The following is a 13,688-nucleotide window of genomic DNA, read 5'->3' on the forward strand; positions in this document are numbered from 1 at the left end:
CATTCCCTGGGTGCTGTCCCTGGTCCCCCCAGAGCAGAGCTCAGTCCCTGCCCCTCCTCTACCATTCCTGAGGGAGTTGGAACTGCACTGAGGTCTCCACTCAGTCTCCCCTTCTCCAGCTGAACACTCCAAGTGCCCTCAGCTGCTCCTCAGACAGTTTCCCCTCCAGGCCCTTCCCCATCCTTGCTGTGATTTCCCCTCTTCCCGCAGCTCCTCATTTATATTTCATGCCGAGTCGTCTGGCTCCATAAACACCGGGGTGGATGTTCCTGGGTCTGACACCTGCAGTGCTGTGAAATGTGCCTGTGGAGCAGGGAGGATGAGGAGGAGGATGAGGAGGAGGGAGCTGGGCCGGGCGAGACGCGTGGATGCCTTCGGAATTAGGACACCTTTGGAATTAGGACACGGCAAGGGCAGCTGGTGCCGTCAAGGGCAGGATTTCTAGGAAAGGAACAAAGACAGAGGTGTTTGCTCAGCGGCCACATGTGTTCCCTGGAATCCTGATGCCTCATTCTTGGCTAAGACGTGGAGCCTTGAACGCTCAAAGGCAACGAAAAGAATAATCCTTCAAGGAGGTGACATGAAAATGTGCCCAAACCAGCAAAAATCGGGGCTGAAGGCGCCTCATTTTAGCCATTTAACGTTATTTATGTGATGCACATGTGCTCGTGTGTCACACATTTATTGAGTCGACCCAGTATCACCTCTGATGTCACTTGTCCACTCTAATGCCTTGGGGACAGTCACAGCGGAGTGCAGGACACAGCAGCCCCGCTGTGGGAATTATTTCTGATTATGGCTGGAAAATCGCAGGTTTGGGGTTTATTTTGGCTCCCCTGCAGCTCTTCTGCTGGGCTGGAGTGGTGCCTGCAGCAGTGAGACCTGTAAATGTTTCCCAGTTTGTAACTTGCCTTTAAAGATTCCCTTGGGATGGGAGCTTGGTGTAGGAGAGCCTTTCCTCGTGTTTGCATTTTTAGGTGTCATAAACTGCCAAGTAAATTCCTTCCCCTCTTCCTCAGGTACTTGAGTGCAGAAAAGAGGGATGTGAATAATTTGCATTTCTTAAGAAGTGCTTGGGACTTACCTGGTGCAGAGACCTGGAGTTACTGGGAGGTGCTGGGCAGGGAGGAGAGCTCAGGGAAAATTAAAAGTAGGCTCTGAAGGCTCCAACTTGAGCATCTGATGGTGATTCCTGCCTGCCTTCGAAGCAGAGGAGTTTTGTCTGCGAGGAGGGCTCTGCTGACAACCATTGGAGACAGAAAACCTGGGCCTGGGCCCCGGGCCAGGCTTTTTATCCCTGACTTCATTTATTTTTCTTGGTTTATTCAACCCTTAATATTATTCCAATGGAGATTTTGTTTCCAGCCTGACATCCCTCAGGGAAGCTCCCATCCAGCCCCGTTTCCTCTGTCCTGGGACCAGACCCTGGTGCCCCTGTGGGGTTGATTTGCTCTTAGTTTTTATTTGTGTCTATTTTAAATGTGTCATTTGTGGGTTTTATTCTGGGTTGTGGGGGGTTTCATGCCCACGCCTGTGTGCTGATGGTGGTTGGATTTTGCTGTGTGTGGGTTTTTTTGTGGGTGCTTTAGTTCAAAGACTTTGCATTTGCAAAAGAAACTCACTCTGAACAAATTCTATGTCTTTTTATCCATATGTGTGGGTAGTGGAAGGTGTCCCTGCCCATGGCAGGGGGTGGAGTGAGATGAGCTTTAAGGTCCCTTCCACCCCAAACCATTCTGGGATTCTATAAGTCTGTGATTTTTGTAGGGAAAAGAATTATTTCTATGACAGAAGCGCATGTAGGACAATTTATGATGTTTAAAGTGGCAGTGAGGTGAAGTTTAACTGCTGTTTGGATGAGAGCTTTATCCAGCTTTTCCTCAACAGTTTTCTTTGCAGACTGTGTGACCAGCTCATTGCTTTGGGCTGTGGGGAAGTGAGGAGTCCTCCATGTGAGGGGATGCTGGAGGGGTTGTGTTCCACCCACCCTCTGCAAATTCCTCCTGTCATCCTCAGGAATATTATGTAAATCGTAGAATCCCAAAATGGTTTGGGTTGGAGGGGACCTTAAAGCCCATCTCATCCCACCCCCTGCCATGGGCAGGGACACCTTCCACTAGCCCAGGTTGCTCCAAGCCCTGTCCAGCCTGGCCTTGGACACTTCCAGGGATCCAGGGGCAGCCACAGCTTCTCTGGGCAGCCTGTGCCAGGGCCTCCCCACCCTCCCAGCCAGGAATTCCTTCCCAATATCCTATCTCTCCCTGCCCTCTGGCAGTGGGAAGCCATTCCCTGTGTCCTGTCCCTCCGTCCCTTGTCCAGCTCTCTTGGGGCTGCCTCTCCTCTGGTCCCCAGCCCTGCTTTACTTCCCAGCTGAGGTTTGTAGCTGTGGAAGGACCATGGCCTTTGAGCAGTCCTGTGCAGCTCTTGGATCCAGGGATTCTGCAGTGCCCAGCTGGCAGATGGGGTTTGGCAGCTGCTGCTCGGAGCTGCCGCCCTTAATTTGAATTTTCCTTCCCAGCAGATGATTGATGAGCAGCAGTGCAGTTACACAGGTAACATATGCTCCTGTTTCCAGAGGGTTTGTAGGGAACGTCATGAAGGGATGGGATCCTCTGAGTCACAGCAAAGGGGTTTTTTTTATAAGATCTGGGTAAAAGTTCGAGAAACCAAAACCCATCGGCATGTTTGGGATAATTGTAGGGATGCTTAGACTTCACCCCTCTGTCTGTAGTGCTGCGAGCCAGCACAGGGGTGGAAAAGATGGAAAAACTGCTGGAACCCTTTTTCTGTGTGTCTTCCACCCTTTCTCTGCCCTGCAGCACCCGGCACATGCAGTGCTGTGGTGGGATGCCCTGGAGTGAGGACCCTTCTCACCCTGGAATCACAGGGATTGACCACAACCTCTGCACAGCCTTTGGAATATACGTTCTGGTTCTTTGGAAGCCACTTGCTCAGACATTTCACTAAAAGGGCTTTAATTTTGTATTTTGTGGTTGGCCTTATCAACAGCCAGTGCCTTTGAGTGATTGAATAAAGCCCCGGGCCCTGCCCGGAGCAATATTCCAGCTGGGTGAGTCAGGGCTGAGCTGGGCTTTGAAGCTTTTGTAGCATGCAGCTATTTTTCAGTGGTGAATTAATGAGGTTTCAGCTTGTCCAAAACGTGAAGCCATTAGGCTGAGTCTGTATTTTTGAAAGGAACAAACAGCTCCGTGGTCTCAGCAGCCCTTGGTCCCCAAAACCTTCCAGAGGTTTCCCAGATGGAGTTGTCTTGGCTGTCCCAGTGAGGCCCCACTCACTGTGTGAGGTGAAAGGGTTTTAAAATCGTAGAATCAGAGAGTCCTTAAGGTTGGAAAAGCCCTCTGAGATCACCAAGTCCAACTTTTCCCCCGGCACTGCCAAGGCCACCACTGACCATGTCCCCAAGTGCCACATCCACACGGCTTTGAAATCCCTCCAGGGATGGTGACTCCAGTGCCCCGGGCAGCCCTTTCAATGCCTGACCACCCTTTCCATGAAGAAATTGTCCCTAATATCCAGTCTGTCCCATCACTAACCCGGGACTTGAGGAATGAGCCCATGGCAGCACGAGGGGAACACCGAGATTCCACCAGCTCCGTGTGCAGCCTTAAACGTCTCCGTGTCGGTGCTTTCATGGTGCTTTCATCTGTACTCGTGTTTCTGTGCTCGTGTTTCTGGAGTGGGGATTAACCTCCGTGAAGGGCTTTGAAGTGAAATGCTAATTTATTACAAATATGCAAATGTGGGTGCTGATCAAAGGGAGCGGCACGTGGGAAGAGCTCCGAGTGCGACCAGGCTGGAGAGGCTCGGAGAAGCTGTGGAGAACCACACTGGCGGGAAAAACGTGGGCACCTGAGTGTCAGCCTTGCACGTGGACATCGTCCACTGTGGCCATGTGGGGCAAGAACCCCTTGGTTGTCTCCCTGGCAGCATCTCCAGGCCGTGCTCCATCAGGATTCGGGATGGAGAACAGACAACCAGGGCCAGTTGTCTGTAAACACCCAGGAGGTGCTGACCCCCCAGGAGGTGTTTACCCTTCCCTGCCACTGGATTTCTGGATGGTTTAGTCCTTCCTTAGCTGGGGAACTGCAGGTTCTCACAGCAGTTTCCTGCATCCCAGCTTTCCCCTTCAGGGTGCCAAGTGGATGTTCCTGGATGTTCCACCCCACCGAGGTGTACGTGGGGAATCGTGGATCTGGGGTTCATTTGCCTGGTTCTTCCCAAGGATAAGCTCCACATGAGTGTCCCCACCACAGCCCTGGACCGTGATGTGCCTCCTGAGTGGAGACACTGCACCCTCAGCAGGTCCCACCACACTGAAGAGGCTTCTCCTGCTCTTCCCTGCGGATCTGGGGCGTGTTCAGGAGGAGAAGGGCCTTGTGCAGCCGGAGCGTTGGTATTTTTAGATCAAAGACCAGTTTAATAAAAAAAAAAAAAAAAAAAAACAGAGGAGAAGAAGGAGGATTAGAACAATAAGTACATTTAATTTTAGCCTAGCTTGGATTCCTCAGAAAGTCAACGAACTTTGGGATCGCTTCAGTCGCCTCTGGCTTCCCTAAATAAACACACCGTGGCAGGACCGAGCAGTTAAGTAGCATAGAAAATTGCAAAAAGTTACATTTTAATATTGGAGGAGCATATTAAGGGCTGTTTTATGGGCCAGGTCCTGGAATTCAATTTTAATGCTGTGCAGAAATATCGGAGGTTGTTTTTGTAGGCAGCTGCTGGAGCTACAAAGAGGGTTTTTTTCTGTGTCTCCCTTGCAGGAAGGGTCAGAGTTAGGGCAGGGTGAGGGACCTTCTCCAGCAGTGGCAAGTGAGGTGAGTTTGGGGCCAGGTTCTTATGGAATGTTGTGTTTTCTTATGGAATTTTTGTCTGGACAAGAGGAGGATCAGGGGGAACCTCAGTGCTCTGTCCAACTCCCTGAGAGGAGGTGGAGTGAGGGGGGGGTCAGGCTGTTTGCTATGTCTCAAGGGAAAGGACGAGAGGAAATGGCCTCAAGTTGCACCAGGAGAGGTTCAGATTAGAGATTAAATTCTTTTTTTCCCTGAAAGAGCAGTCAGGCCTTGGAGTGAGCTGCCCAGGGAAGTGTGGGGTCGCTGTCTCTGGAGGCATCTGGATGTGGCCCGTGGGGATGTGGTTTAGGGGTGATTCTGGTGGAGCTGGGTGATGGTGGGACTGGATGATTTGAAGGTCTCTTCCAACCCTGTGATTCTGTGGATTTTACCCCAGGCTAAACAGACCCGATTGCCACCTACCACCTGCCTTGGGTGATGTGGTGGGCGTGTGTTTCACCTGGGATGAAGAATTATGGAATCATTCAGGTTGGGAAAGCCCTCCAGGATCATCAAATCCAACCATTCCCCAGCACTGCCAAGGCCACCACTGACCCATGTCCCCAAGTGCCACATCCACACCTCACTGCTGGTAAAAGGCTTTAGGTGTTGTAGATCTTTAGTAGGCCTCAGGTTAGAAGTAACTGGGCTGAGTGGGATGAGCGAGGAGGTCTCACTTGTGACACTTCATGGCTCCAAGTCAACACCAAACAGCCCCTGTCTCCTGGTTGTCCCAGCAGAGGATGAAGTTGAGTAGGGGTGAGTTGTCCTCATTGCTCAAACCTTGAAGGATGAGGAGAGAACCCTGAGTTGCTGCTGCACCCTCTGCCTCCTCTTTGGGACGTTCCAAACTGGATTCTTTTCACACCAACTAAATGTAGAGAATGGGAAGAAACGTTTACAGACCCAGAAATTGCATCTCTGATGTCCAAGGGTGACAGTGTCACTGTCTTTGTGAATGTCCATGGGCACATCTGAACTGTCTTATATTGCTTTTCATTCCCTTTTTAAAGTTTTTGGAATTTGGTTGCTTTTGGATCCTGTTTTCTGGGAAGACCAAGAAGTAAACCTGGATCCACTCAGGAGCTGGGGTTTGGTTCTTGGGCTCACTCCAGGCAGGGAAGGGGCTGCTCTGTCCCAGTGTTCTGGAGGTGGGAGGTATGGATTTGACTTATGACCCAATTTTGGGTCTCTTTTGTAGGAACTCACTGGATATTAATGAAAGTTAAAAATAGCTCAGGCAGTGCCTTGAAACAGCCCTGTCCCTAATGCAGGAAAAATTGGGATTGCAGCTCTTGGTGGTGGAAATAAAGCCAGGAGAGCTGTTCTGAAAGGAGGGATTGAGGAGTTCAGCTGCTGAGCTGGGGAATGAGCTCAGGTTGGGAAATTCCAGGTGAGGACAGCGGGTCCTTGGAGCCTGGAATGAGGAGCAGAGCTTTGATGTCCCTGTGTAAATCTGAATCTCATTTGCCAGGACCAGGGCTATTGTTTTAAAGGAATTAAAGCCTGATCTTTGCAAAGCCAGAAATGCCCCAGGTTTGTTTTTCTGTCTCTCTGGTGGTGGTGCAAGGAGGGAATAATCCCAGTGAGAGGAAGGATGGGAGGAGAAAGCGAGCTGGGAATTAGGCTTTAGGAATGTGAGCACCTCTGTTTCCCTGAGGAGTGGGAATTACCTTCACCCTCCTAAGGGTGTGTCCTTCCAGATAAGGTTTCCTTGGGATACCTTGATTTCTTTCAAGGTTAACAGTGCCTTTATGGGAGTGGGAAGTTTAACTCTTTGCTGGAAAGGCTTTTAAATTCCCCTTCCTGCAGCTCTGACAGTGGTGACTGACTCACCTTTCCTTGCCACCTTTGCTGCCCTCCCAGCACCTGGAGCTGTGCAGGGCTGGCTTTTTCCATCACCATCCGGGGGATGGTGGAAACATCTCACATTTTAGGGCTTCATGTGCTCTTAGTAAGGCTGTTCCTGGGAACAAATGGATCAGAAGGATTCTGTCATGTTCACTGCCAGCTCATTAATGTCATGTTTCATTAATAAAAGGGTTGTAGACTTAAAGACGATACAATCAATCAGAGCAACAGCCTGATGCTATTAATTAACAATGCTCAGGCTTTTGACTCAGTCAGGTTGCTGCTACACTCATTTTCCAAAACATTGAGCCTTTTAATTGTCATTAAAGTGAGGAAGAAGTTGGGAAAAGCCCAGCTCAGTCTTCCCACCACCAGAGCTGGTGCCAGTATGACCCGGTCTGCAGGTCCCACCTGGAGGCACGTGCTGGTCCTTCCCTTTCCACTCGGGTGCTTTATCCCCTGGGATGGTGTTTTCCCATTTTCCCTTGGCCATGCTGCCTGCAGGAGCACTTTGCCCCCAAGGCCTGGGGCCACCAAGTGTGGCCACCACCAGCTCCCAGTGCCCCTTTTCCATGGAAGGGAACATCATGACAATCCCCAGGGGGCATTTTTGAGGTCAGGGGTGAAGTGGTGGTGCCCACTTCTTGCAGATCAGTCCATAAAATTAGATTTTAGTGCCAAAAGCTGGAATTAGAGACGGTGCCAGCTTGGACAGAGCTGGGCTTTGTTTCATAGGTTAAAAACACATATATTTCCTTGATGTGCTCTTGGTTTTATTTTTAACTCTTAAGCAATTTAATGTTTTGTAGCCCTGCTAGTATTTCCCCCAGTTTTCCATCTGCTGCCGTGATTAATTGAAGTTTTAGCTTTCTATTGCCAGCCCAGAGCACACGGAATGGAAACCTCACCTATATTATTTGGCACGGCCCAGCAGACATGAATAACTTCGGAATTTGGGGGGGAAAAGAGGAGTTCTGTGTTTTTGGAGCCGAAGTGGGGTTGGAAAGCAGCCCTTGCAGACAGCAGGATGCTGTGGAGGATCAGGCTGGAGTTCCCCTGGGTGCAGAGCCCTGGGCTGGTGTTTGTGGGTGTTTCTGAGGGGTCGGAAGCCGCACTCGGAGGCAGTGGAGCACCGAGTTCCTCGGAGACAGCCAGGCAGGATGATGTGCCAGAGCTTGGCTCTTTGGCTTCTTCCCCCCTCTTCAGTCCTAGAAGCACTGTGAGGTAGTGGAAATTTGGAGTGTGGTGGGGAAGGCGGGCCTGGTTTCCTCAGGCTGCAGGAGGGAGGAGCAGAGCAGAGCCTCGGAGCTCACCTGGGCACGGGGGCTCGGCTGGGGGCAAAGAGTTTGGCCAAAAATGGTTATTTCTGCTCTGGATCGTGTTTGGTGTGAGCCACACCAGTGTGTGGGTCCAGCATTCCCAGGGCCAGCTGGGAATGAGGGAGGGGATGGGAATGAGGATGGGGATGAGGAGGGAATGAGGATGGGGATGGGGATGCAGAGCAGTGGGTGCAACACAGTGGGGCAGCTTCAGCTGCTGTTGCCACTGGCAGAAGTGGGTTTGCAAGGAATCCTAATGGAAGCTGAGTATCCAATATAAAGGTTCAGCTCTTCCTGAGCTGATGGAATTCTGCTCTGCTGGCAAAGGGTCTCCAGCTGTGCAAGTGTTGGTGGTGACACAGGAGACCCGGGGGGACACAGGCAGGAGAGGGGGGAGTGGGGCCATCCCTTCTGCCAGCAGTTGGGATTGTTTCCACTCTCAAAAGCCCTCAAAACTCTAATTGGGTAAAGATGGAAATAGAAACCACAGGTCACAGGCCTGTAGTTAACTGGAAGCTCTGGGATGTGTGAAGGCCACAGTCCTGAGGGCTGGAAGTGGCCGGGAGACGTTTGTGAGTCATTCCACTGAAACACTGAGAACAAGAAACCCAGACACCGAGTCATCTGCTTGGGTATGACTGGAGTCCAAACTGCTGGAGCTGGTGAGGCTGAGCTGGCCAGTCCAGGAGCCTTCCTTGCCATGGATCCTGCTGGAACAGCCGGAGTTACGCAATGAGGAGCAGCACACTTGGATTTCAGGAAGCCTGTTGGTGCAGGGCCATGCAGAGATGGAAAGAAAATATATTGCTTCCCATTTAAGTAAAAATATCACGGCTTAGGAACTAGTTTTCCAGCAGGGAGTGGTTGTTAAGAGTAAGACCAGCTGAAGAACAGTGGTGGTGCAGGTTTGAGGGAAGGGATCATGTAGAATCAGAGAGTCATGGAATATCCTGAGCTGGAAGGGACCCACAAGGACCATCCTGTCCAACTCCTGGCCCTGCACAGACACCCCAACAATCCCACCTTGTCCAAACCCTCCTGGAGCTCTGGCAGCCTTGGGGCTGTGCCCACTGCCCTGGGGAGCCTGGTCAGTGCCAACCACCCTCTGGGGGAAGAACCGTTTGCTGAGATCCAACCTGACCCTGCCCTGGCACAGCTCCAGCCATTCCCTGGGTGCTGTCCCTGCTCCTAGAGAGCAGAGATTGGAGCTGCCCCTCCACTGCCCCTCCTGAGGAAGCTGCAGACTCGATGAGTCTCCCCTCAGGCTCCTCCAGCTGGACAAGCCGAGTGCCCTCAGCTGCTCCTCACGTGGCCTCCCCAGACCCTTCCCCACCTCGTGGCCTCCTTTGGATGCTCTCTAATAGATCCACACCTGCGTTAGGCTGGACATGGAACCAAGGTGGCAGTTTGCTTCCCAGTTCCCTCCAGCAGAGAGGAAGTGAGGGACTGGAGGGACTCTGGGGTGACCTGGGTCCTGTCCATGCCATGGTCAGGGACTTGAACACAGGCAGGTGTCAGAACTGCTTTAAATCCCTCCCTGAGCAGTGATAGGTGCAAATCACCCACTGGGGTTTGAACCTAACCTGGCTGCACACGAGGTGCACAAACAGTTCATAAATAATTCAGGAAGAACTTTTCCTGCTGGAGAGGGCAGGGGGGTCTGACCTGAGCCCCAGTGGTACCTGAGGTGGTTTGTGCAGCAAAGCAACGTGGAGAGAAGGAGTCCCTGGAGCAGAGTGAGCTCACATGGAATTCATTGTGGGATGAGATCACTGGGACCTGCTGCCTGGCTCTTGTTTGCCCTGTTCCAGGCTCTCAGCCCTGCTGAACTCTTGCCATGCCTGGGTTGTGCAGGGGTTTCCAGGCAGGTTTCTTGTCCCAGTGCCAGCCTGGTGCCTAAGCTGATTAGCTCTAAGGAGATCAGAGCTTGACAGGGGGGGTACTGCAGGTAAACAGGGAAGCTTTTCCTACAGCTGAGCTCCAGTGTAGCTGTGAAATATGTTTGCATCCTCAGAGGTGAGGAATGAGGGAAGAACCCCCAGGAAAAATACCGAGGAGTGCACTGAATGATAAGTAGAACTGATAAGGAGCCTGGTGAGGGACTGAGAGGAGAATCAGGCACAGATACCATCAGAGCCTGTAAATACTGTCAACATGACAGCACAGATGAGCAAAAGGAAGAGTATTTGTTATCTGATGGAGAGCAAGCTTTAGGAAGAGCAGGGATCACAGCAGCAAGCGTGGGGGGATCCCTGGGAGCTGGTGGAGGAGATCCCTGGGAGCAGGTGATGCTCCAGAGGGATGGAGGGAGGGCAGAGGAGAAAACACAATGTGCAGGTGGCAGAATGGGCTGGGGACCCTCGCTGTCCTCACCCCCTCCGTGCTTCTGAGTGGAGCAGGAGGTACAAGTGCACTGGAGGGGTCCCTTGGGGTCCCCAGTATTCCCAGAAATAGGAGTTTGCTGTCACATGGAACTTGTGGATGGTGTCACTGCTCCTGTGCTTGGTGGTGGTGGCAGGTGGTGGCTGCATCCCAGCAGTGCTCCTGGGGATGCCCTGGGGTGGGGGGGACCCCTGTGCTGAGCCTCCTCCAGGTTGAAGACAGATGCCACCTGTGCTCCTGGATCACACTGAGCCCTCCCGCTTTCCAGCCGGGAAACCCAGGGAGAGGGAAAGCTGGACCAGCAGCTGGGAGGGAGCTGGGTCAGGGCAGCACTGCTGCCCCCAGGGCTGGGCTGGGAGTGGGGAGACCCTCAGCTGAGATGGAAAAGCCCTGGGAAGTGTCCTGTGTCAGACCCAAGCACTGGGATTTGAGCAGGGAAAATCTCGGACCCAGACCCTGCTGGGAATCTTTACCATGGATGGCCAGTTCCCTCTCAGCAATCCCTCATCCCCCAGGGCTCTCCTGGCTGTTGTGGTGCCCAGCAGTGTGGTCAGCACTACACAAACCACGTCCTGGCACAGGGATCCCTGGGCACCTGCAGTCCTGCCAGGGGTTTATTGAAATCCTGATTTTCCAGGTGCCATTGAGCAGCCTGGGGTGTCTGACCCTGGCAGCTGCTCTTGGTGGGACTGGTGGCAGCTCAGACTGTCCACATCCCTCCTCTTCCCTTCCCTGGGATGGGGTTTGTGTGAGGAAACAGAGGAGCTCTGGGCTCAGGGGTGTAGCAGAGTGTGGATCTGGGATGGTCCTGAGGATCCTCTTGTGATAAAGCTGTATGACTGCCCATGGCACAGCTTGGGAAGGGGTGTGATCCTGGAGGGAGGGTTTGGTGCCAAGCCATGGATTTATTGGTTCCTGCTGCACCACACACACAGGGACCAGCTGGCTCTTCCTCATGCCCTGGGAGCAGTCCTGGATGGACTGTGCTCCTCAGGGGTTAACTGGGCATAGCTGGGGCCAGTCTGGGAATTTAAACTGGAGCCCAAAAAGTGGTGGAGACCGAGAGGTGCTGAAGACCAAGAGGTGCTCAGCAGGTTTTCCACCCAAGCACTTGCCCCTGCTCTGTGCTGCTGGGCCGATAGGGATCCTCTCCAGCCCTGGTGCTTGCATTCCTGGTTTGCATTCCCCAGTTCTCCAGGAGCACAGGTGTGGAAAGCTGCCTTGGGAGCCAGTGGCCAGCCTGTGCCGCCCTTCCCTGGAGAAGTGGCCCTGGAAGGGTGGAAGGAGATCTGTGCTGACATCAAAGGAGCCAGCAAACGATAGGCATCACCTAATTGCTGCCTCTCCCCTTCCTCCTGACTCTGGGCCTTCCCAGGCTGGGATTGTTATCTCAGGGGGTTGGGCAGCAGCAGTCCCACCCCTGGGATCTCTGGTACCCAGATAAGGTCCAGGTGGTGACGTTTAACAACCTGAAGAGTTGGAATAAAATGAAATGGCATTTCATGGTCTGGTTGGGAGAGAAGTGGCCTTGTGCAGCCCCCAGCCTGCAGGGGAGATTGTGTGTCCCTCAGGAGTGTGCTCAGGGGAAGGGAAGGACATCTGGAGCACCCCAGGGACCCTTCTGGGATGGGAGGTGACTCCTGTGCTGTGGCAGCTCAGGGAATTCCTGTCCTTTCTGCTGGATGGAGGTGGCTGGTCATAGAATCCCCGGATGGTTTGGGTTGGGAGGAACCTTAAAGCCCATCTTGTTCCAACCCCTTGCCATGGGCAGGGACACCTTTCACTAGCCCAGGTTGCTTGGGTCTCCATCCAGCATGGCCTTGGACACTTCCAGGGATGGGGCAGCCACAGTTTCTCTGGGCAACCTATGCCAGGGTGCCAGGGCCTCCCCACCCTCACAGGGAAGAACGTTTTCCTAAAAAAAAAGGGAACTGGAGCTCAGGACGGGTCCTCAGTCTCTCACCTCGCGTGGCCCCGCACCCAGCCCTGCCCCCGGGTGCCCCGTGATTCACTGGTGCTTTTGGGGCCAAAACCAACATCCAGAGGAGATTTTTCTGAGTAATTCTATCACCAGGAGCTCTCAGGAACCAATTCCCCAACCGCAGCCCTGCCGCCGTGGTTCGCTCCGGCCTTTCCCTGCCCGCCAGTCCCTCACGGGTGTTTCCCTCTCCCCACAGAATTCCATGAACCTGCCTCCCGACAAGGCCCGGCTCCTGCGGCAGTACGACAACGAGAAGAAGTGGGAGCTCATCTGTGACCAGGTGAGGGGGCTCTGGGGGGATTTTGGGAGCTGTTTTCACTGAGAGCACCAACTGCTTCCTCGGAGCGTCCCTGGGCTGAGAAGGGACCTCCCAGAGGACCAGTGTTGAGGAGCTGAAACACTCATTTCTTTGGCCTTACGCTCTGCTTTCAGTCACTACTCATAATAATTCCTTTCTTTTTGCCCCTCTGATGTTACAGTCACCCTGTGTGTCCTCTGGGTGCCCAGTGCTGCTGATTTTGCCCCTGCAGTCACCTCTCAGTCGGGTCTGTCCTGACCTGTGTCGTGAGCAAATTCTCTCAATCCAGAGAGTATTTGGGTCCCCACATCCCAAGCATTGTCCCTGCCAGCAGTAGCTGTCACCTTGAGGCACAGGAGGCTGGTGATGCTGCCTGAACTCCTGTTCACCTCCAGAGGCTGGAGACAACCTCGGATTAGGCAGCGACAGATGCTGAGGCATCTCTGTGTGGGAGCTGGGCAGGCCTGGCAGGGCACACAACAATTAACAGGTTGGCTCTGCCACGGTGCATAAACAGAAGTGGCATTGCTGGGGAAAACGGAGTGGGAAAAAGGTGGGATGTGCATTTGGGAGCCAGCAGCAAAATGGGGATCTGCCGGGAAGTGCAGCAGGAAGGGCTGATGGAAATAATTGATCCAGGGCTGGAAAAGGAGGGTGGTTCATTGGAATATAAAACACAGGAATACCAGGGTGGGAGTTTGGCAGGAGTCATGCTGGGAGGTCAGGAATATTTGGATAAATACATGTATGGGACATTTCCTATTTATCTGATACAGTGGTGGAGCCTCTGAAAAAATTGTAGAATCCCAGGATGGTTTGGGTTGGAAGGGACCTTAATCCCATCCCACTCTCCTGCCATGGGCAGGGACACCTTCCACTAGCCCAGGTTGCTCCAAGCCCCATCCAAGCTTGGACACTTCCAGGGATGGGGCAGCCACAGCTTCTCTGCCCAACCTGTGCCAGGGCCTCCCCATCCTCCCAGCCAGGAATTCCTTCCCAATATC

The 13,688-nt window shown here is 53.0% G+C and overlaps 1 protein-coding gene across 1 annotated transcript in view; it reads left to right on the forward strand.

Annotated features, from left to right (window-relative positions):
* Positions 1-13,688, forward strand: part of FMNL2 (formin like 2) — a 129,396-nt gene that overhangs the window by 61,461 nt on the left and 54,247 nt on the right. Inside the window, exon 2 of the mRNA XM_017823713.1 lies at positions 12,583-12,666. Coding sequence (XP_017679202.1) covers positions 12,583-12,666 — 84 coding nt within the window. The remainder of the gene's footprint in view (positions 1-12,582; positions 12,667-13,688) is intronic.

This window comes from Lepidothrix coronata, unplaced genomic scaffold (assembly GCF_001604755.1).
Source record: "Lepidothrix coronata isolate B3197 unplaced genomic scaffold, Lepidothrix_coronata-1.0 Scaffold105, whole genome shotgun sequence".
NCBI classification, from domain to species: Eukaryota; Metazoa; Chordata; class Aves; order Passeriformes; family Pipridae; genus Lepidothrix; species Lepidothrix coronata.